This window comes from Myotis myotis, unplaced genomic scaffold (assembly GCF_014108235.1).
Source record: "Myotis myotis isolate mMyoMyo1 unplaced genomic scaffold, mMyoMyo1.p scaffold_m19_p_10, whole genome shotgun sequence".
Lineage (NCBI taxonomy): Eukaryota > Metazoa > Chordata > Mammalia > Chiroptera > Vespertilionidae > Myotis > Myotis myotis.
In genome coordinates, this window is record NW_023416314.1 from 41,296,399 (window position 1) to 41,318,425 (window position 22,027).

The following is a 22,027-nucleotide window of genomic DNA, read 5'->3' on the forward strand; positions in this document are numbered from 1 at the left end:
TAGAAATAGACTAAGTCACCTAGTAAAATCCATAAAATGGGGAAGGAAGGGAATTGTGGATAGAGCCCAGAGAAGCTTTGATATGTATAGACAGTAAAGTTAGGGAAGGAATCTAAGAAGGAACAATCAGAAAGGTAGGAGAAAGTATTATCTGGGGTGTCAGGAATGATATGGTGTCTGTTGCATCAGAGAACAGTCAGGGTGAGTGCTGAAATGAGGGTACTGAGTCATTGGTGACCTGGTGACATCAGTTTCAGTGGAAGGGTGGGGACAGAAGCTAGTCTCCTATGGTTTAGGGATTACAAGGCGAAGTGAGGTCTCTTCTGAGAAATATAATGGTAAGAAAGGAAAGAAGGTAATATTTTGAAGAAGAACCAGGGAAGGTAGGTTCAAAGATTTTGTTTTTTTCAAAGTTGGGAGAGTGGAGTGGTATAGTGAGGGAGGAAAGAGAGAGAAATGTTGTCAGTTAAGGTGTCATGCCTCTCTGAATTCTCCATATTATTGTGAAAGCCCTGATTTTGGTGCTGTGCTGAAGCCTGCAGTCACAGAGTGTGGGGTAGACAGGAGAGACTGACACTAACAATAATTAGTGATGGCACCATATATGGAATAACCTTTGTATGCTAGGAGTTTTTATAGGTACATCTAAACACATCAGACACAATTCTAATTCTCATTCCAACTTCCAGAAGTAAGTATTGCCACCATATTCCAGATGCAGACACAGACAAGGTAGTGATGGAGCCAGAGTTTCAGTTCAGGTCTGAAACTACAAGGTGTTTTCTTTCTACTCCACAGTATTGTCTTTTCCCTTAGGAGCTCAATGTGGAGATTCTAGAAGAGGCTGTACAGGGCAGGAATGGAGGGCCCAGAGGGACACAGTAGAGTTCTGGAACTGGTCCTAGCCTAGAGGGGACATGATGATTTCTGGGATGAAGGAGAAAGGTTTTACTCTGGCCTTGCTCTGCCTTCTCTCTGCTTAGTCAACGACTCTGTTGACTAAAGGCTTTCACATTATTTTTCTCCATTTCTCTGTAACTTCCTACCAGGCCTCTAAAGTCCCAGCTACTGCCATTTAGTGACTGTTTACAGAGGAAAAAAGGATCAACCTCTAAGCCCAAAGGGCCTTATCCTTTCTGACAAGCTATCTGTAAGGAATTGCTGAGCTTAGGATGGCATCTCTTTGGCACAGGGCACAGGGTAGGCTTCTTCCTGAGAAGTATTTTTTTAAAAATATATTTTATTGATTTTTTACAGAGAGGAAGGGAGAGGGATAGTTAGAAACATCGATGAGAGAGAAACATCGATCAGCTGCCTCCGGCACACCCCCTACTAGGGATGTGTCTGCAACCAAGGTACATGCCCTTGACTGGAATCAAACCTGGGACCTTTCAGTCTGTAGGCCGACGCTCTATCCACTGAGCCAAACCGGTTAGGGCCCGAGAAGTATTTTTATTTGAATTGAATAATTTTGGATCAGTAGCAAGAGCAAGACACTGAAAATTAGAAAACATGATTTCCAGTCCAAGTGATTGACTAGGTTACCTTGGGCAAGTTACTTGTCTCTTGCAAATTTACTTGGCATAAGGTAGGGACTATGTTTTGCTCATCCCTGTATCCCTCATATCTGACACATGGCCTGACTGAATAAGTATCCTAAATAAATTTATTGTGGAGTAAGTTAATCTTCTCCTCTGTTACATGAGGGAATTGGATCTTTATTTTAAATTTATTTTTTATTATTATTTTAAAATATGTTTTTATTGATTTTTAGAGAGAGAGAGAAAAGGAGAGGGATGGAGAGATAGAAATGTCGATGAGAGAGACACATCATCCATCAGCTGCCTCCTACATGCACCCCCACTGGGGATTGAGCCTGCAACCCAGGCATGTGCCCTGACTGGGAATCAAACCCACCACCTCTTTGTTCCTGGGTCGGATGCTCAGCCACTGAGCCAAGCCGGCCGGGCTAAATTTATTTATTTTTAAATTTTATTTATTTTTAATTTTGTTAATCTTTATTGTTGAAAGTATTATGTATGTCCCCCTTTTCCCCTCCATCAGCCCCTTCTAGCTTCCCCTGCTCCCCCCCCAGCACCCTATTATTGCTATATCCAAGGGTTATGCAATATATGCATACAAGTTCTTTGGTTGATCTCTTCCCATCCACTCCTCCCTTTCCCACTTCCCTCTAAGAATCGACATTCTTCTATGCTTCTATGTCTGTATATCTATTTTGTTCAACAGTTTATTTTTTTTCATTAGATTCCACATATGAGTGAGATCATGTGATCCTTGTCTTTCTCTGACTGGCTTATTTAGCTTAGCATAATAGATTGGAGTGAGGCCCTAGCCGGTTTGGCTCAGTGGATAGAGCATTGGCCTGTGGACTCAAGGGTCCTGGGTTCGATTGTGGTCAAGGGCACATGCCAAAGTTGCGGGCCTGATCCCCAGTGTGGGGTGTGCAGGAGGCAGCCGTTCAACGATTCTCTCTCATCATTGATGTTTCTCTCTCTCCCTCTCCCTTCCTCTCTGAAATCGATAAAAATATATTTAAAAAAATAGATTGGGGTGAGTTTTGAAATTGGGATGAGGTGAAATTTAAGTATACAGTGGAACCTAATTTCTTGAATGTCTCCCATCTCAAACAGTTTGCTTCTCAACCTGACAACCCTTTCATGCTCATATCTATGATGAGTCACACATCTCCCAGGTGACAAACAAATGAGAGAATGCACAAATATGAGTCAGTTTGCCACTGTTAAAATCTCAGGATATTGTGCTGTGAACGACTTAAGTTTGAGAAATGAGGTTCCACTGTACATGGTAAGTATACATACTTGGCAAGTATCTCTAGTACCTTAAGAAAACAAAGGGGTTATAACAGCCGTTACTATTCATTGGGCACTTCATTTATGGAGTAATAAATAAATAACATTTAAAAGCCACTTTCATAGTTTTAATTATTATCTGTTCATTGACAACTCTAAAATTTGTGTTTCTAGTTCAAACTTCTCTGAACTTTAGAGTTGTATATGCAATCTCTTAATTAACATTTTGGATGCCTAATTGGCATTTTAAATTTAACAAGTTCACACTTACATTCAATTTGTCAATAAAGCCTATTGGTTCTATCTTTAAAACATATCCGAAACTCAGACACTTTTCATAGCCTCTGCTCCTAACACCTTGTTCTAAGCTATCATTGTCTCAGATCATAACCTGTTTGAGTTTATTTTTTTAAATTGAGTTCAGAGGTGAAGGGAGAGGGAGAAAGAGATAGAAACATCAATGATGAGAGAGAATAATTGATTGGCTGCCTCCTGCACACCCCCTACTGGGGCTTGAGCACACAACCCATGCATGTGCCCTGACCTGGAATAGAACTGTGACCTCCTGGTTCATAGGTTGACATTCAACCACTAAGCCACGGCGACCTGGCTCAGATCATAGCCTCTTAATCAGTTTCCTGCTTTTGCCCTTGCCTGCCTATAGTTTGTCCTAATAGAGCAGCCAGAGTGATCCTTTCAAAATGTAAATGCAATCATATAGCTCTTCTGTTCAAATTGTTTAGTGGCTCCCCATATCTCTCAGAGAAAAAGACAAAGTCCTTAGAGTAACTTGGCTCCCAGTTACCTAGTCTATCTTCATCTCACCCTGCCCCATTGCTTGCTCACTATTCTTTGAATAAGATGTACTCTTGCCTCAAGGTCTTTGCACTAGTTTTTCCCTTTCTTCTAACATTCTGTGTGGCTCATTATCTTACTTCAGATCTTTTGGTCAAATGTCATCTTCTCAATGGCCCCCTTCAATCATTCTATTTAAAAATAGCAACCCCTTCCCCATAGCACACCTCAAGCTGTATTTTCTACTTTATTTTTCTTCATAGCATTTGTCACCCTCGGACTTATTTACTTGTCAGGCCCTCTACTTTGTCCCCCACTCCCTGTTAGTTCCATAAGAGCAGTGATTTTGTTCATTGTTGAATCCTCAATGCCTAGAATACTAACTGACACATAGTATGTGCTTAGTAAATATTTGTTGAATGTAATATTTTGGGCCAGATATACTGCTAGATTATATATATATATATATATATATATATATATATATATATATATATATATACACACACACACACACATATATACACTAGGGGCCTGGTGCACGAAATTCGTGCACTGGGTGGTGGTGGTGGGGGGCGGGGGGGAGTGTCCCTCAGCCCAGCCTGCCCCCTCTCACATACTGGGAGCCCTCAGGCATTGACCCCCATCACCCTCCAATCGCAGGATCGGCCCCTTGCCCAGGCCTGACGCCTCCGCCAGAGGTGTCAGGCTTGGACAGGGGACCCCCATCTCCCCCCGATCACTGGCTCTGACCCCCGCCCAGGCCTGATGCCTCTGGCCCAGGAATCATGCCTGGGCAGGGGACCCCCATCTCCCTCTGATCGCTTGCTCCACCCCCCGCCCAAGCCTGACGCCTCTGACCCAGGCTTCAGGCCTGGGCAAGGAGACCATCATATCCCCCCAATCCCCGGCTCCGCCCCCCACCCAGGCCTGATGCCTCGGCCAGAGGAGTTGACCCTCATCACCCTCCGATCACCAATCACCGCATCGGCCCCTTGACCAGGCCTGAGGCCTCCGGCAGAGGTGTCAGGCCTGGGCAGGGGACCCCCAGCTCCCCGCGGTTGCAGGCTCCGCCCCTGCCCAGGCCTAACGCCTCTGGCTGAGGCGTCTGGCCTGGGCAGCGGGGACCCGCAGCTGCAGCGGCCCCGCGATCGTGGGCTTCGCTTTAGGCCCAGGCAAGGGACCCCTAGCTCCTGGGACTGCCAGCCTCGACCGTGCCCAGCTCCCATCGCTGGCTCCACCCCTACTTCCTGCTATCACTGGCCAGGGTGGAAAAGGCACCTGATTCTCCGATCATGGCTGGGGGGCAGGGCAAAGGCGGCCCCGGGGCCGCCTTTGCCCTGCCCCCGAGCTCTTAGCTCCCTCCTGGGTTTCCGATCACTGTCAGTGGCAGGGGGCTTCTTCCTGCTTTCCCTTTCGCCTCCCTGCATTGTGCCTACATATGCAAATTAACCGCCATCTTGTTGGCAGTTAACTGCCAATCTTAGTTGGCAGTTAATTTGCATATAGCCCTGATTAGCCAATGAAAAGGGTAGCGCCGTACGCCAATTACCATTTTTCTCTTTTATTAGTGTAGATTTGTTGTTTTCTTTACAACCCTGTAAGATATCACTATTATTTTACCAGTGAGGAAAGTGATTTGCCCAAGATTGAGTGGCTAGAATCTGTTTCATTAAATACATTGCCAAGCAAGCCCAAATAAAATATTATAGAATGACAGAGTCTAAATATTATTGCTTTGCTGCTGAATAGAGGCAGACATACCAGAAGAAAGGCAAAATCTTAGTGTTCTGAACACATTGTTCATTTAATCCCATAGGAACATACTGACATTTGTGAGGTTACTGCAGCTGGAAATCTAAAACACCTGGAACAAAGCCTTTGGGTGAGATCTTCCTGTGCACCACTTGATATACCTTTGGTTTGTATACACAGAAAATCAGAAGAGTTTGGTGATTATTTGGAAATTTTTCTCTCCCACTCTCCAGGAAAGACCTTCTTTCCCTAGTTTGGAATAACATTGGGTTGCTTTGGGCTAATGGCTTCATATCACTTTTCTTTCCTGAGGTATAATGTCAGCCAAGGTCAGTGTATAAGCCATCTCCAGGGTATACTTATTGTGACTTTCTCTGTGGTATGGTGATTGGGAAGGTCTAGGTCAGAGCTGTTCCCAAAGTCAAATGAGGTTGGAGTTAGAGATATCTTCTGGGTAAAATGAGGCTGGGTTCAAATGCCATCCTAAAGGTATGCCATTCTGTCAGAGAGAAGGTAAGGGAGACTAAGATCAGGATCCAACCCCTCAGCTGGCCGGGATATAGTATATCTCTCTCCTAAGTCCCAGGTACCAATAACTTTTCTCCATTTTTTAAAATTGTTGTAAAAAATATATGACATAAAATTTGCCATCATAACTCATTTCTAAGCATAGATTTCAGTAGTATGTATTAAATAATTTTTTTTTATATATTTTATTGATTTTTCACAGAGAGGAAGAGAGAGAGATAGAAAGTTAGAAACATCGATGAGAGAGAAACATCGATCAGCTGCCTCCTGCACACCCCCTACTGGGGATGTGCCCGCAACCCAGGTACATGCCCTTGACCGGAATCGAACCTGGGACCTTTCAGTCCGCAGGCCGACGCTCTATCCACTGAGCCAAACCGGTTTCGGCAGTAGTATGTATTAAATAATTTGTAATGTTGTGCAACCATTTCCACCACCATCCATCTCCATAACTCTTTTCATTTTATAAAATTGAAACTCTATACCCATTTATTTATTTTTAAATACATTTTATTGATTTCAGAGAGGAAGAGAGAGATGGAAACATCAATGATGAGAGAGAATCATTGATCGGCTGCCTCCTGAACGCCCCCTACTGGGGATCGAGCCCACATCTCTGGCATGTGCCCTTGACCGAAATCGAACCCAGGACCCTTTAGTCCACAGGCTGACGCTCTGTCCACTGAGCCAAACCAGCTAGGACTCTATACCCCTTTAGACAATCCCCTATTTCCTTTTTTCCCAGTCCCTGGCAACCACCATTCTACTTTCTGTCTCTATGATTTTGACTACTCTAAAACCCAGGTACCAGTAACTTTGGAGTGAAACACCTGGTGAAGCCCTGGGCTTATAAGAGACCCAGACAGAGGAAGCAGAAGCAGTTATAAGTAATACGACTGAAGTAGAAGAGGAAGAGGTCAAATAAGGTCATTCTGTGATGACATATTCAGATAATAGCGAATAGTGAACTTTGGATCAGTGTGGTCCTGAGGGTACAACCAGACTGGGAAAAGAGCTGTTCCCAGGGAATAATAAAAATAAAAAAAGGACAAGAACTTTCCCCAGGGTAAGATAAGCCTGAGGGGAAAGTGTATGGGGGTGACAACACCATTCCCAGGGTGAGAGAAAGAAAATAGCATGTTTGAACAGTCACTTGTAGCAAGGGAAACATAATAAGAGGAAAGAATTTTAGGACAACATGTTTAGGAGATGAGGCTAGGGAAACAGTAAATGCCTGATTATAGAGAGTCTCGTGTGTCATGTTAAGGATTTGAGACTTTATTCTTTGGGCAATGCAGAGCCACTGAAAAGTTTTAAATAAGGGATAGACAGACAGAAGAAATTTGCTTCTGGTCTTATGTCCTGTGTTCCCAGGGGAGCTGAGGTCAGGAAAAGCTAGAAGAGAGTATGGTAGCCTAGGAACTCAAGGCAGATATTTGCCAAAGCCACAAGTATCTGGCACATCAGTCTGGGTAGAGCCGCCTGAGCAGTGGTAGAGCCTGACCTCAGTGAAATCACATAGAGTTTCCTGGACCTTGTCAAAAACTAAGAACCGTGGTGGTTGCCCAGCATTGCGAATGTAATTAATGCCACTGAATTATTTATTTTAAAATGGTTAATTTTGTGAATTTTATCTCAATTAAACAAGCTTAAAAACAAAATCAAACAGCCCTAACCGGTTTGGCTCAGTGGATAGAACATCGGCCTGCGGACTCAAGGGTCCCAGGTTCGATTCCGGTCAAGGGCATGTACCTTGGTTACGGGCACATCCCCAGGGGAGTGTGCAGGAGGCAGCTGATCGATGTTTCTAACTCTCTATCCCTCTCCCTTCCTCTCTGTAAAAAATCAATAAAATATATTTAAAAAACAAAAAAAACAAAAAAAAACACCCCAAATCAAACAAAAACTAAGAACCTTGTTCTCCCTCAGTTTTTGTAGGACTTGGTCTGGGGTTTTGTTATTGCCCTTCTTCTGGAAGGGCTTGACTTATCAGTGGTGGCATTGGGAAGTCAAGGATGGGACTATGCATAGCAGCAGGTATGTGAGCCTAAAGCTCTTTCCTTGTCTATCCCGGGCATGTACCCTTGACTGGAATTGAACCTGGAACCCATCAGTCTGCAGGCCGTGCTCTATGCACTGAGCCAGTTTGACTAGGGCTCAAGTTGCTTCTTGCTGTTGGTTACCAGAGTCCTCTTTCCCAACAAGTCAATCTAACTATGGCCCTTCTCTTGCTTTCCCATTACTTACAGAATCTGGTGTTCATGGCATTCCATGATCTGGCTTCTGCACATTATCTTTTCAGCAAATCTCTGTTTGTTTTTATTCTATCTTTTATTGAATTAATTGGGGCAACATCCTATCTAATAAAAGAGAACCATGGTAATTGGCGTACGACTGCTACCCTTCCCATTGGCTAATCAGGGCAATATGCAAATTAACTGCCAGCCAAGATGGCGGCCGGCAGCCAGGCAGCTGAAAGTGAACATGAGGCTTGCTTGCTTCAGTGACGGAGGACTCCAACGTTCCCCGCCTGCCGCTGCAGGCCTCTGAGCTGCAACTCTAAGCAACTATGTTACAAATATAGAAGCTAAACAAAACCCCAGAAACCTGCTTTAGTCCGGCCAGGCTTCAGCCAGCAGGATCACAACATTGTTTCAAATACAGAAGGCAAACAAAGGCCAGAAACCTGCTTTCAGCAGCAGAGGCGAAAGAGCTGGACCCAAGCCTCAAAGCTAAAGCTGGCCCAGAATAAAAAAAAAAGAAAAAAAGGAGCAGTTGGGAGCTTCAGTCACTTGGCAGTCTGAAAACAGCCCTCAGCCCCTCACCCAGACTGGCCAGGCACCCCAGTGGGGACCCCCACCCTGAAGGGTGTGTGACTAGCTGCAAACAGCCATCATCCCCTCACCCAGGCTGGCCAGGCACACCAGTGGGGACCCCCACCCTGATCCAGGACACCCTTCAGGGCAAACCAGCCAGCCCTACCAAAGCACCAGGCCTCTACCCTATATAGTAAAAGGGTAATATGCCTCCCAGCACCGGGATCAGCGGAGCCGAGAGGCCTCCCGGCACCGGGATCAGTGTGACAGGGGGCAGCGCCCAAACCCCCTGATTGCCCTGCAGCTCTGTGTGTGACAGGGGGCGGGGCCACAACCTCCCTATCCGCCCTGCTCTGTTTGTGACAGGGGAAGGCGCCCCAACCCCCTGATCAGCCCTGCTCTGTGCCTGATAGGGGGAGCTCCCCAACCCCATGATTGCCCTGCGGCTCTGTGTGTGACAGGGTGCGGTGCCCCAAAACCCTGATCAGCCCTGCTCTGTGGGTGATAGAAGGCAGCGCCCCAACCCCCACCCCACGGGCCCTGCTCTGTGTGTGATGGGGTAGAGCCATAACCTCCCCATCAGCCCTGCCCTGAGTGTGACAGTGGTGGCGCCCCAACCCCCTGATCCGCCCTGCTCTGTGGGTGACGAGGTAGAGCCATAACCTCCCCATCGGCCCTGCCCTGAGTGTGAGAGTGGCAGTGCCCTAAACCCCCTGATCGGCCCTGCTCTGTGGGTGATAGAAGGCAGCGCCCCAACACCCACCCCATGGGCCCTGCTCTGTGTGTGATGGGGTAGAGCCATAACCTCCCCATCGGCCCTGCCCTGAGTGTGACAGTGGCCGCAGCCCAACCCCTGATCCGCCCTGCTCTGTATGTGACAGGGGGCGGTGCCCCAACCCCTCTATCGGCCCTGCTCTGTGTGTGACAGGGGGGAGCTCCCCAACCCCCTGATGGGCCCTGCTCTGTGCGTGACAGGGGGCGGTGCCCCAACCCCCCAATTGGCCCTACCCTGAGCGTGACTGTGGGTGGCATCACAACCTCCCAATCCACCCTGCTCTGTGCATGACAGGGGGCGGTGCCCCAACTCCCCAATTGGCCCTGCTCTGAGCGCGACCAGGGGCTGCACCTAGGGATTGGGCCTGCCCTCTGCCACCTGGGAGCAGGCCTAAGCCAGCAGGTCGTTATCTCCCAAGGGGTCCCAGACTGCGAGAGGGCACAGGCCGGGCTGAGGGACCTTCCCCCCCCCCCCCCCCGAGTGCACAAATTTTTGTGCACCGGCACTCTAGTTGATTAATAAAATTATATAGGTTTCAGTTGTACAGTCCTACAATACATCATCTGTATATTGTATTGTGTGTTCACCACCCTAAGTCAAGTCTCCTTCCATCACCATTTATCCCCTAAACCCCTTTCTGCTCTCTCTCTCTCTCTCTCTCTCTCTCTGTCTCTCTGTTTTTTTTTTTGTTTGTTTGTTTTTTGTTTTTTTTTTAATATATTTTATTGATTTTTTACAGAGAGGAAGGGAGAGAGATAGAGAGCTAGAAACATCGATGAGAGAGAGAAACATCGATCAGCTGCCTCCTGCACATCTCCCACTGGGGATGTGCCCGCAACCAAGGTACATGCCCTTGACCGGAATCGAACCTGGGACCTTTCAGTCCGCTGGCTGACGCTCTATCCACTGAGCCAAACCGGTTTCGGCTCTCTGTTTTGTTTTTATTCATGCTTTCCATTTAGCTTAGAATGTCTTCCTACCTTTTCTAGCTGATAAACTTCTTATCCTTCAATACTGAGCTCTCCAATATCACCATTTTTTTGAAGCCTTCTCTCGTCTTCTTGCCCATAGGTAGGCAGTCCATTCTGCTGTTATTCTTCTATTATATTTTACTAGAGGCCCGGTGCACAAAAATTTGTGCACTCGAGGGGGAGGGGGAGGTCCCTCAGCCCGGCCTGTGCCCTCTCGCAGTCTGGGACCCCTCGGGAGATAACGACCTGCTGGCTTAGGCCTGCTCCCAGTGGCAGAAGGCAGGCCCAATCCCTAGGTGCAGCCCCTGGTCGGGCTCAGAGCAGGGCCAATTGGGGAGTTGGGGCACCGCCCCCTGTCATGCACAGAGCAGGGCGATAGGGAGGTTGTGATGCCACCCTCAGTCACGCTCAGGGTAGGGACGATTGGGGGGTTGGGGCACCGTCCCCTGTCACACTCAAGACAGGGTCGATGGGGAGGTTGCGGTGCCACCCCATCACGCACAGAGCAGGGCCAATCAGGGGGTTGGGGCGCTGCCCCCTGTCAGGCACAGAGCAGGGTCCATCAGGGGGTTGGGGCACCGCCCTCTATCACCCACAGAGCAGTGCCGATCAGGGGATTGGGGCGCTGCCACTCTCACACTCAGGGCCGATGGGGAGGTTATGGCTCTACCCCGTCACACACAGAGCAGGGCCCGTGGGGGGTGCGGGTTGGGGTGCCGCACCCTGTCACACACAGAGCAGGGCCGATCAGGGGGTTGGGGAGCTCCCCCCTATCAGGCACAGAGCAGGGCTGATCAGGGGGTTGGGGCGCCTTCCCCTGTCACAAACAGAGCAGGGTGGATAGGGAGGTTGTGGCCCCGCCCCCTGTCATACACAGAGCTGCAGGGCGATCAAGGGGTTTGGACGCTGCCCCCTGTCACACTGATCCCGGTGCCGGGAGGCCTCTCGGCTCCGCTGATCCCGGTGCTGGGAGGCATATTACCCTTTTACTATATAGGGTAGAGGCCTGGTGCTTTGGTGGGGCTGGCTGGTTTGCCCTGAAGGGTGTCCTGGATCAGGGTGGGGGTCCCCACTGGTGTGCCTGGCCAGCCTGGGTGAGGGGATGATGGCTGTTTGCAGCTAGTCACACACCCTTCAGGGTGGGGGTCCCCACTGGGGTGCCTGGCCAGTCTGGGTGAGAGGCTGAGGGCTGTTTTCAGGCTGGGGGTGACTGAAGCTCCCAATTGCTCCTTTTTTTCTTTTTTTTTTTTTTTTATTCTGGGCCAGCTTTAGCTTTGAGGCTTGGGTCCAGCTCTTAGGCCTCCGCTGTTGAAAGTAGGTTTCTGGCCTTTTCTTACAATGTTGCGATCCTGCTGGCTGAAGCCTGGCCGGACTAAAGCAGGTTTCTGGGGTTTTGTTTAGCTTCTATATTTGTTACATAGTTGCTTAGAGTTGCAGCTCAGAGGCCTGCAGCGGCAGGCGGGAAACGTTGGAGTCCTCCGTCACTGAAGCAAGCAAGCCTCATGTTAGTTTCAAGCTGCCTGGCTGCCGGCCGCCATCTTGGCTGGCAGTTAATTTGCATATTGCCCTGATTAGCCAATGGGAAGGGTAGCGGTCGTAAGCCAATTACCATGTTTCTCTTTTATTAGATAGGATATGTCTCTCTGTTTATTATCTCACTGTATTATAATGGCTTTGTGTGTGATTACCACACAGATTGGGAATATTTTTAAAAAGGGGCCTACTTTGTTTTTTTTCTGACCCAGTATTGCCCAGAGATAGCTCTCACTTCCTTTTTTTTTTTTTTTTTTTTTAAAGAAACTCTTATGTCTATACTATAAATACCCAGTTACAAAAGGCAGAGCATAGGCTATGTTGGTATTGGTCAATGTAGTAAGGCTAACAGGGCCCTAAATTCATGATAGTCTTGCTCTTCCTTTCCTTTCACCCTAGCCAAATGTTCCACTAAAACAATAACTGCAAACCTCAAGGTAGCTGGGCTTGGGAATAAGTTCTTTGTTAAATAAGACTAATAATAATAATAAAAAGAATATCTGAAGTGAGTATAACATAGATTGTTAGTTGTCTTTGCCAATATTGATTCTTACATTCTTCCTTTAATGATAGAACACCTAAGTTTTCGTGGGGCACATAACTGCCCAACCTCCTTTACAACCAACTTATGGACACTATTCTAATTTCTAACCAGTGGGATCTAAGTGAAAGTGGTGTGTCTACCTCTTCTGGGTCATGTGCTTACAAAGAGTGGATGAGTACCCTTTTCTCCTTCCTGCTGGCTGGGAGATGGTGGGAGCTGCAGCATTTCTTTTGGTCTCAGAGATAGAGGAATCATTCTGAGTGAGGATGGCAAAATTCCACTCTCAGTCCCTGACTGTTAACTGCTCAGTTGTTATATGAGAGAAATACACTCTCTTTCATTTAATCTTTTCTAAGTGGGGTTCTCATAGTTATAGCAGCTTGACCTGTACCTTCACCAATGCAGGGAGGTATCAGGGTTGCTGCCGCATCACGTTGCTGCTGCTGCTGCTGTTTCTTCTTCTTTCTTCTTCCTTTTTAATATATTTTTTATTGATTTCAGAGAGGAATAGAGAGGGAGAGAGAGAGATAGAAACATCAATGATGAGAGAGAATCATTGATCGGCTGCCTCCTATATGCCCCCCACTGGGGACCAAGCCCACAACCCGGGCATGTGCCCTTGACTGGAATTAAACCTGGAACCCATCAGTCTGCAGACCGACGCTCTATCCACTGAGCCAATTTGGCTAGGGCTCAAGTTACTTCTTGCTGTTGTTCCTGGATGTCTCTTACCCACTGAGTTTCTGACCATTTCTTGTCTTGCCATGTCTCTCCTCTTAGCCCTAATTCTTGTTGCTCAGCAGATTCCCAAATTCATATACTGTAAAAAATGTTTATTGAGGTGAAAAATCATATAACATAAAAGTAACCTTTTTAAATTGAACAATTCAGTAATATTTAGTACATTAACAATGTTGTGTAACCACCACCTCTATCTAGTTCCAAACATTTCCATCACCCCAGAGTAAAGCACCTTACCTATTAAGCAGTTCCTTGCCATTCCCCCTATTCCCTGGCAGCAGTCAGTTTGCTATCTGTCTCCATGGATGATTTATCTGTTCTCGATATTTCATATTAATGGAATCATAATATGTGGCCTTTTGTGAATGACTTCTTTTTTTATTTTATTTATTTTTTATTATTATTAGTTAAGGTATTACAAATGTGTCCTCATCCCCCCCATTAACCTCCAACCTCCCCCCCCCCCTCGTGAATGACTTCTTTAACTTAGCATAGTATTTTATAGGTTCATTCACATTATAGCATGTGTCAGTATATCATTCTTTTAAAAAAGTATTAAAGAAAATTGTGGTAAAATATATAATATAAACTTATCCATTTTATCCATTTATGTTTTTCAATTATAGTTTACATCATTATTATTTTGTATTAGTTTCAGGTATACAGTGTAGCAATTGAACCATCATATATTTTATGAAGTGTTTTCCCTGATATTTCCAGTACCCACCTGGCACTATACATAGTTATTACAATGTTATTGACTATATTTCCTATGCTGTACTTTACATCCCATGACTATTTTGTAGCCATTTTAACCATTTTAAGTGTACAACTCAGTAGCACTTATTACATTCACAGTGTTGTCCAACAATCACCGCTATCTATTTCCAAAACCTTTTTCAACAGCCCAAATAGAAACTCTGTACCCATTAAGCCAGTGGTTCTCAACCTTCTGGCCCTTTAAATACAGTTCCTCATGTTGTGACCCCCAACCATAAAATTATTTTCGTTGCTACTCCATAACTGTAATTTTGCTACTGTTATGAATCGTATTGTAAATATCTGATATGCAGGATGGTCTTAGGCGACCCCTGTGAAAGGGTTGTTCGACTGCCAAAGGGGTCGCGACCCACAGGTTGAGAACTGCTGCTAAGCAGTACCTTCCTATTTCCTCCTCCCCCTTAGCTCCTGCTAAACTCAAATCTACTTTCTGTCTTCATGAATTGTCTATTTTAGATACTTATTTCATATAAGTGGAATTATACAATGCTTTTATTTTTTAAAAAAATTATTGATTTTGAGAGAGAGAGAGAGGAAGGGAGAGAGAGAAACATCGATTTGTTGTTCCACTTATTTATGCATTCATTGTTTGCTTCTTGTATATGCCCTAACAGGATTGAACCTCAACCTTGGCATATCAGGAGGACGCTCTAACCAACTGAGCAACCCAGTCAGAGCCAATATTTTTCTTTTGTGTCTGGCTTATTTCACATAGCATAATGTTCATAGGTTTATCCACGTTGTAGTATATATCAGAAAACTTCATTTCATTTTATAACTGGAAAATATGTATGTACACACACACTTTTTATTTGTATGTTTGCTGCAAAGTAGTTTTTTATTTTTTTTTGGCATCCCATTTATCTATTTTTTTCCTTTTGTTGCTCATGCTTTTGATGTCATATCTAAGAATCTTGCCAATCCAAGGTAATGAAAATTATGTTTATGTTTTCTTCTATGGTTTTAGCTCTTATATTTAGGTCATTTATGCATAGATAATTGTTGTATATGGTGTGAGTCTAATGTATTTTTAAATCATTGAATGTATGCTATTGGGGTTTTCCCAGACACTAATGAGTGTTAGCTACTGTTGGCTTAAGTGTAGTTTGTCATCATAGGTGCATCTTAGAAGACATTTCTTCCTCTTCAGATCTTATCCACTGATGTGCGTTTGGTAGGTCTAGGGCTACTGTGTGAGTAAGGCCATTTGACCTTCAGGGCTGCCAGTCAGTTGAGCGACACATCATTATGTATCTGCATCAGGATGCTGTGCCATGAGCTTGTTTATATCTCAGTCTCTGAGGAAAGGGAGCAGGGTGAGGCTTGAATGAAACAAGCAAAGCTGCCAGAGACAGAGAAACAATGCTGTCAGGTAGCAAGTCTGTACTGAGCCCAGTCAGGTTCCCAGCCCTGTGTATTGCTTGCTGAGAATTGCAAAGCAGTAATGAGTAGTCAAAAGGTATAATTTAGAGACAGAAGCCTTGATTTCAAATTGGATGACTTCAAGTGATTCAGTTCTCTCTGAACCTCTGTGTCTTCCAATATACAATATGAATACTGACTTTTGTTTTTGAAGATCTGATGAAATTATCAATTGGAAAGTGAGTTGGAAATTGTAAAATGCTGTGCACATTCAGCAATGTACTGGGGATTCAAGAAGACAGTCCCTGGAAGCTTTTTAAAAAAGATTCTTTCCCTGACTGTGATTTATAATAAAGGTTTGGGTTTATTGACCAGATGGAGGTTTGGAGTTGATTAACCGATGGGTATTCCTCAATTATATTCCCAAGTAATGTTCCATGTTTTGTGACTCTTTAAAATTTTTGTAAAGTACAGTTTACATTCAATGTTATTTTGTATTAGTTTCAGGTGTACAGCATAGTGGTTAGACATTCATACCCCAAAGTGTTCCCCCTGATTTTTCCAGTACCACCTGGGACCATACATGCTTATTATAATACTAGAGGCCCAGTGCACAAATTTTTGTGCACCGGGCGGGGGGGGGGGGGCGGTCCCCTCAGCCCGGCCTGTGCCCTCTCGCAGTCTGGGACCCCTTGGGAGATAACGACCTGCTGGCTTAGGCTTGCTCCCAGGTGGCAGAGGGCAGGCCCAATCCCTAGGTGCAGCCCCTGGTCGGGCTCAGAGCAGGGCCAATTGGGGAGTTGGGGCACCGCCCCCTGTCATGCACAGAGCAGGGTGGATTGGGAGGTTGTGATGCCACCCACAGTCATGCTCAGGGTAGGGCCAATTGGGGGGTTGGGGCACCGTCCCCTGTCACACTCAAGGCAGGGTCGATGGGGAGGTTGCGGCACCACCCCCTGTCACGCACAGAGCAGGTCCCATCAGGGGGGTTGGGGCTCCATACCCTGTCACGCACAGAGCAGGGTCAATCAGGGGGTTGGGGAGCTCCCCCCTGTCACTGACAGAGTAGGGCCGATAGGGGAGTTGGGGCACCACCCCCTGTCACACACAGAGCAGGGCGGATCAGGGGTTTGGGGTGCCGCCACTCTCACACTCAGGGCAGGGCCGATGGGGAGGTTATGGCTCTACCCCGTCACACACAGAGCAGGGCCAGTGGTGGTGGGGGGGGTTGGGGCGCCGCACCCTGTCACACACAGAGCAGGGCCGATCAGGGGGTTGGGGCGCCGCACGCTGTCACACACAGAGCCGCAGGGCGATCAGGGGCTTGGGGAACTCCCCCCTCTCAGGCACAGAGCAGGGCTGATCAGGGGGCTGGGGTGCTGCCCACTGTCACACACAGAGCAGGGTCCATGGGAGGGGGGTTAGGGCGCCGCACCCTGTCACACACAGAGCAGGGCCGATCAGGGGGTTGGGGCGCTGCACCCTGTCACACAGAGCCTCAGGGCGATCAGGGGGTTGGGGAGCTCCCCCCTATCAGGCACAGAGCAGGGCCGATCAGGGGGCTCAGGCGCCGCCCACTGTCACACACAGAGCAGGGCCCATGGGTGGCGGCTTGGAGCGCCGCACCCTGTCACACACAGAGCTGCAGGGCGATCAGGGGGTTGGGGAGTTCCCCTATCAGGCACAGAGCAGGGCCGATAAGGGGGTTGGGGCACCTTCCCCTGTCACAAACAGAGCAGGGTGGATAGGGAGGTTGTGGCCCCGCCCCCTGTCACACACAGAGCCGCAGGGCGATCAGGGGGTTTGGGTGCTGCCCCCATCACGCTGATCCTGGTGCCAGGAGGCCTCGTGGCTCCGCTGATTGTGGTGCTGTGAGGCATATTATCCTTTTACTATATAGGATAGAGCCTGTTGCTTGGGTGGGGGCTGGCTGGTTTGCTCTGAAGGGTGTCCTGGATGAGGGTGGGGGTCCCCACTGGGGTGCCTGGTCAGCCTGGATGAGGGGATGATGGCTGTTTGCAGCTGGTCACACACCCTTCAGGGTGGGGGTCCCCACTGGGGTGCCTGGCCAGTCTGGGTGAGGGGCTGAGGGCTGTTTCAGGCTGGCAGGTGACTGAAGCTCCCAACTGCTCCTTTTTTTCTTTTTTTTTAAATTCTGGGCATGCTTTAGCTCTGGCTCCAGCTCTTAGGCCTCTGCTGCTGAAAGCAGGTATCTGGTTTGTTTGGGTTCTATAATCGAAACACTGTATCAACTGCAGCTCTGAGATCCCGGCTCACTGAAAGCAGGTTTGTGGGGTTTTGTTTAGCTTCTATATTTGTAACTATGTTTCAAACTGCAGGCTCAGAGGCCGGCAAGGCAAGCAGGGAATGTTGGTTTCCTCCGTCACTGAAGCAAGCAAGCCTCATGTTAGTTTCAAGCTGCCTGGCTGCCGGCCGCCATCTTGGCTGGCAGTTGATTTGCATATCGTCCTGATTAGCCAATGGGAAGGGTAGTGGATGTACGCTAATTACCATGTTTCTCTTTTATTAGATAGGACTAGAAGCCTGGTGCACAAATTTTTGTACTGTGGGGTCCCTCAGACTGGCTGGTGATTGGGGCCGTCTCACCCAGTTCCAATTGGGCCGATGGCGGCTGGCCAGCTGGGGAGGGACCACCGTGGGAGGGGTCCAGGGTGTGTCTGGCCTGACTGGCCCAGTCCCGATCAACTGGACCCCAGCAGCAAGCTAATCTACCGGTTGGAGCATCTGTGTGGTTAGTGTGTTTCATAGCGACTGGTCGAGTGGTCCACTGAACAGTCCAGTGGTCGACCGATTGGTCAGACACTTAGCATATTACGCTTTTATTATATAGGATTATTGATTATATTTTCTATGCTGTACTTTACATCCCTGTGACTATTTTGTAACTACCCATCTGTACTTCTCAATCCCTTCACCTTTTTTACTCAGTTCCCCAATCTCCCTCCCCTCTGGCTACTATCAATCTGTTCTCTGTATCTGTAAAGTCTGTTTCTGTTTTGTTTGTTCATTTATATTTTAGATTCCATATGTAACTGAACTCTTATGATATTTGTATTTTTCTGACTGACTTATTTCACTTAGCATCATAGCCTCTAGGTCCATCAATGCTGTTGCAAATGGTAAGATTTCATTCTTTTTTATGTCCGATGTTGTGACTCTTTCTTTTGCAGGTGACAGAAATATAACTCAGAGTGACTTAAGCAAGAGAGAGGGCCTTATTGACTGAAGTAACTACAAATCCTAGAAGTAGATCTTCCTTTAGACACAGCAAGATCCAGGGGCTTGAATGATGTGATTTGGACCTAATTTCTTTTCTCTTGGCTCTGCTTTTCTTTGTTCTGATGTCATCCTTAGGCAGTGTCAAAGATAGATATCAGCTTTGGGTATGCATTCTACCAGTTAAGCAACCACTATTGAAAAATAATACCTCTTTCCTGCTGGTGCTGGCAGTCCTGGGTATGATTTTGGTTTGGGTTCTGTGCCTATCCTAAAGTAATCATTGTGGCCAGAAGAATGCTGGACTTTTCTTGGCCAACATAATTACATTCTACTCATGGAATCAGAGTCAGCTCCCCTGGAACCATGTGGATTGAGAGCAGGGGAGAAGATCAAGGTGCATTTATTCAAAGAAGGGTTTTGGAGATTGGGAGGTAGCTTAAATCAGCAACATTTATAGATGTCTGCTACATAATTGAGCCATTTTTATTTTAAAAAAGAAGTATATTTCCAATATTTAAAACACAATACAAATAAAGCTGTTCTGCTTGAAGAACTAGATTTTGCCAAGGAACCTGGGTGGGAGTTTGGGAGGCTGGGGAAAGGAAGGGCCTGGAGAGCATAACTTGAAAACTGCTAGATAGTTTACTCAATAATTATTTGTTGGAGGTGCAATAGTCCCCAAATTCTTGTTTCCTGTCTTTTTTTTTTGTAGATGAGATTGTATTTTGCCTCCAATCTGGGAGAGTGGGGTAAGTAGCAGAGTCAGTTATAACCTGAGGTTGAGGATGCCAAGGACCTTGCTTAGTCCTGACATCCAAAAGTGTGCTCTTTTTTTTTTTTTTTTTTTTTAAAGAAGCCATGAGTCTTTCAGACACTTTACAATGTGTTGGTTAATATGAGTGATGAAATATGTTTGTATCCTACGCATTTTGCAAGGGCTCAGTATACTAGACGTGTAGAGCCTGAGCTGGATTCTGTATTGTAAAGTGAGGGTGAAAGCTGCTTTCACACACCAGCCAGCCCATTAGGCAGCCAATAGCTACTCAGGTTTTGTTGTTGTTGTTGTTGTTTTTTTTTTTTAATACATTTTATTGATTTTTTACAGAGAGGAAGGGAGAGAGATAGAGAGCCAGAAACATCGATGAGAGAGAAACATCGATCAGCCGCCTCCTGCACATCTCCCACCGGGGATATGCCCGCAACCCAGGCACATGCCCTCGACTGGAATCGAACCCGGGACCCCTCAGTCCGCAGGCCGAGGCTCCATCCACTGAGCCAAACCGGTTTCGGCTACTCAGATTTTTTTAAAGATATAATTTACATAACATAAAATTTGCATTTTAAAGTGTACAATTCAGTGGTTTTTAAATAATATTAAGCAACAATCACCACTATTGAATTCCAGAACATTTTCGTCATCCCAAAAAGGAACCCAGTGAATAGTCACTCCCCGTTCTCTAGCCCCTGGCCATTAATCTACTTTCTGTCTCTGTGGATTTACAGCTGCTTATCAGTGGTTATACTTAAGTAGTTTTCCCCTGAAACTGTTTTTTATTATTTTAAAAATAAACTTTATTTTAATAAAATAAATCTCATACTGTAGTAGAGGTTTTTTTCTTGTGCATTTTCCGTTTAGTGATCCTTAAAAGGCAGTTCCTTTTGTATTTAAGTGTTTGACAGAATATAGCAAATACTTTTAACTGGCACATGAAAAAAAAATATCCTACTGCATAGAACATCTCTCACGCTCCATAATTTATAATATTTATTTATCTTTTTATTTTTATTCTTTAATACATATTTTTTATTGTTAACAGTATTACAGATGTCCCCTATTTCCCCCCTCCCTTTTTCTCTCCTGAGGACATTTTTAAAAATTGATTTGACAGAGAGAGAGAGAGAGAGAAACATTGATGTGAAAGAGAAATGTTGATCAGTTGCCTCCTGTACACGTCTAGGGATCAAACCTATAATCTAGGTATGTGCCCTGACTGGGAATCGAACCTGCCACTCCTTGGTGTACGGGATGACTCTTCAACCAACTGAGCCAGCCAGGGCTATAATATTTATTTAAAAATTGTTAAGGGCCCAGCTGGTGTGCCTCAGTGATTGAGCGTAGACCCCATAAGCCAGGAGGTCATTGTTTGGTTCCTGGTCAAGGTACATGCCCTGGTTGCGTACATGCCCTGGTTGCGGGCTCCATTCCCAGTAGGGGGTGTGAAGCAGGCAGAGGATCAGTGATTTTTTCTCATCATTGATGTTTCTATCCCTCTCTCCCTCTCTCATCCTCTCTCTGAAATCAATAAAAACATTTTTTTAAAAAATGTTAAGAAATATTTTGTATACAGGTTGTCCCAGAAATGTATACACACTTTGGATAATTTTTAATTCGAATGGGTTAAATATGAAAACATCAATTGAGATATCAGCTGTTAAAGTGTACATATATATTTTTTGGATGCCTTGTATATTGCTCAAATAGCATTTGCTGACAATTAAGTGCAGTTTAAAAATTCACTTTTCATGTACTATTTAATCCTATTTTTTACTGCAGCAAGAAGTAATAGTGTTTGACCAATGATATGTGCCTTTCCCCCCCACTGTTAAGCAGGAATCCTATTAAAAGACTTCTTAATTGGATTATGTCCAGATTTCAAACTTCAAATACAATTTATAGAGGTTTATCTTTAGATTTATTTTTTAGATGTGTTTTTCATCATGACAGCTTTATTTCATCATTAGTTAATGCAAGGATCAGCAAACTATCCCTAATTCTATAAAGAAAGTTTTTTTTGGAACACAGCTACCTTTATTTGTTTACATATTGCTTGTGGCTACTTTTGTACTTTAATGGCAGCGTTATCTATAATAATAAAAGCGTAATATGCTAATTAGACTGGACAGTCAAACGACCTTCTTGATGAAGCCGAGGCTGTGAGGGCCGGGGCAGCCCCCGCAACTGTGAGGGCTGAGGCAAGCCGCCGTGGCTATCAGGGCCAAGCCCCTTGCACAGATTTTGTGCATCGGGTCTCTAGTTTAGTTATAATGGGGAATGTATGGTCTGTGAGCCTAAGATATTTAGTATCTTGCCCTCTACAGAAAATGTTTGCTGACTCTTGATTTAATATATTAAGGCACAATATAAAGTAAGGATGCAGTTCATGGTTAATAATAAATATAAATCCACATTTTAAGTAGTCTTTGATAATTTTGAATTTATTGCCAACTTATTGTTTCAACCAATTAGTTTGTTTTTACCTTGATATAGAGCTTATACTAGGAATAGAAGGATCAGCTTTGTCACTTTCTTATTACTGTTTATTTTTGTGTGTTATTTTAATATCACCTGCAATCCA

At 45.7% G+C, this 22,027-nt stretch overlaps 1 protein-coding gene across 17 annotated transcripts in view; it reads left to right on the forward strand.

The window, feature by feature from the left end:
• STIM1 (stromal interaction molecule 1) overlaps window positions 1-22,027 on the forward strand; it is a 227,183-nt gene that overhangs the window by 56,038 nt on the left and 149,118 nt on the right. For 12 of the 17 annotated variants that reach the window (XR_004970392.1, XR_004970393.1, XM_036325167.1 and 9 more), the window contains exons 1-2: window positions 2,728-2,826; window positions 5,446-5,578. The exons of 4 other annotated variants lie outside the window; for them this stretch is intronic. Coding sequence is in view for 11 of the 13 variants with exons in the window: in XM_036325167.1 (XP_036181060.1) it covers window positions 2,743-2,826; window positions 5,446-5,578 (217 nt within the window). In the remaining 2 variants the exon portion in view is untranslated. Of the gene's footprint in view, window positions 1-2,727; window positions 2,827-5,445; window positions 5,579-22,027 lie in introns of those variants that run through there. One more of the 17 variants, XM_036325164.1, reaches the window with a different exon arrangement.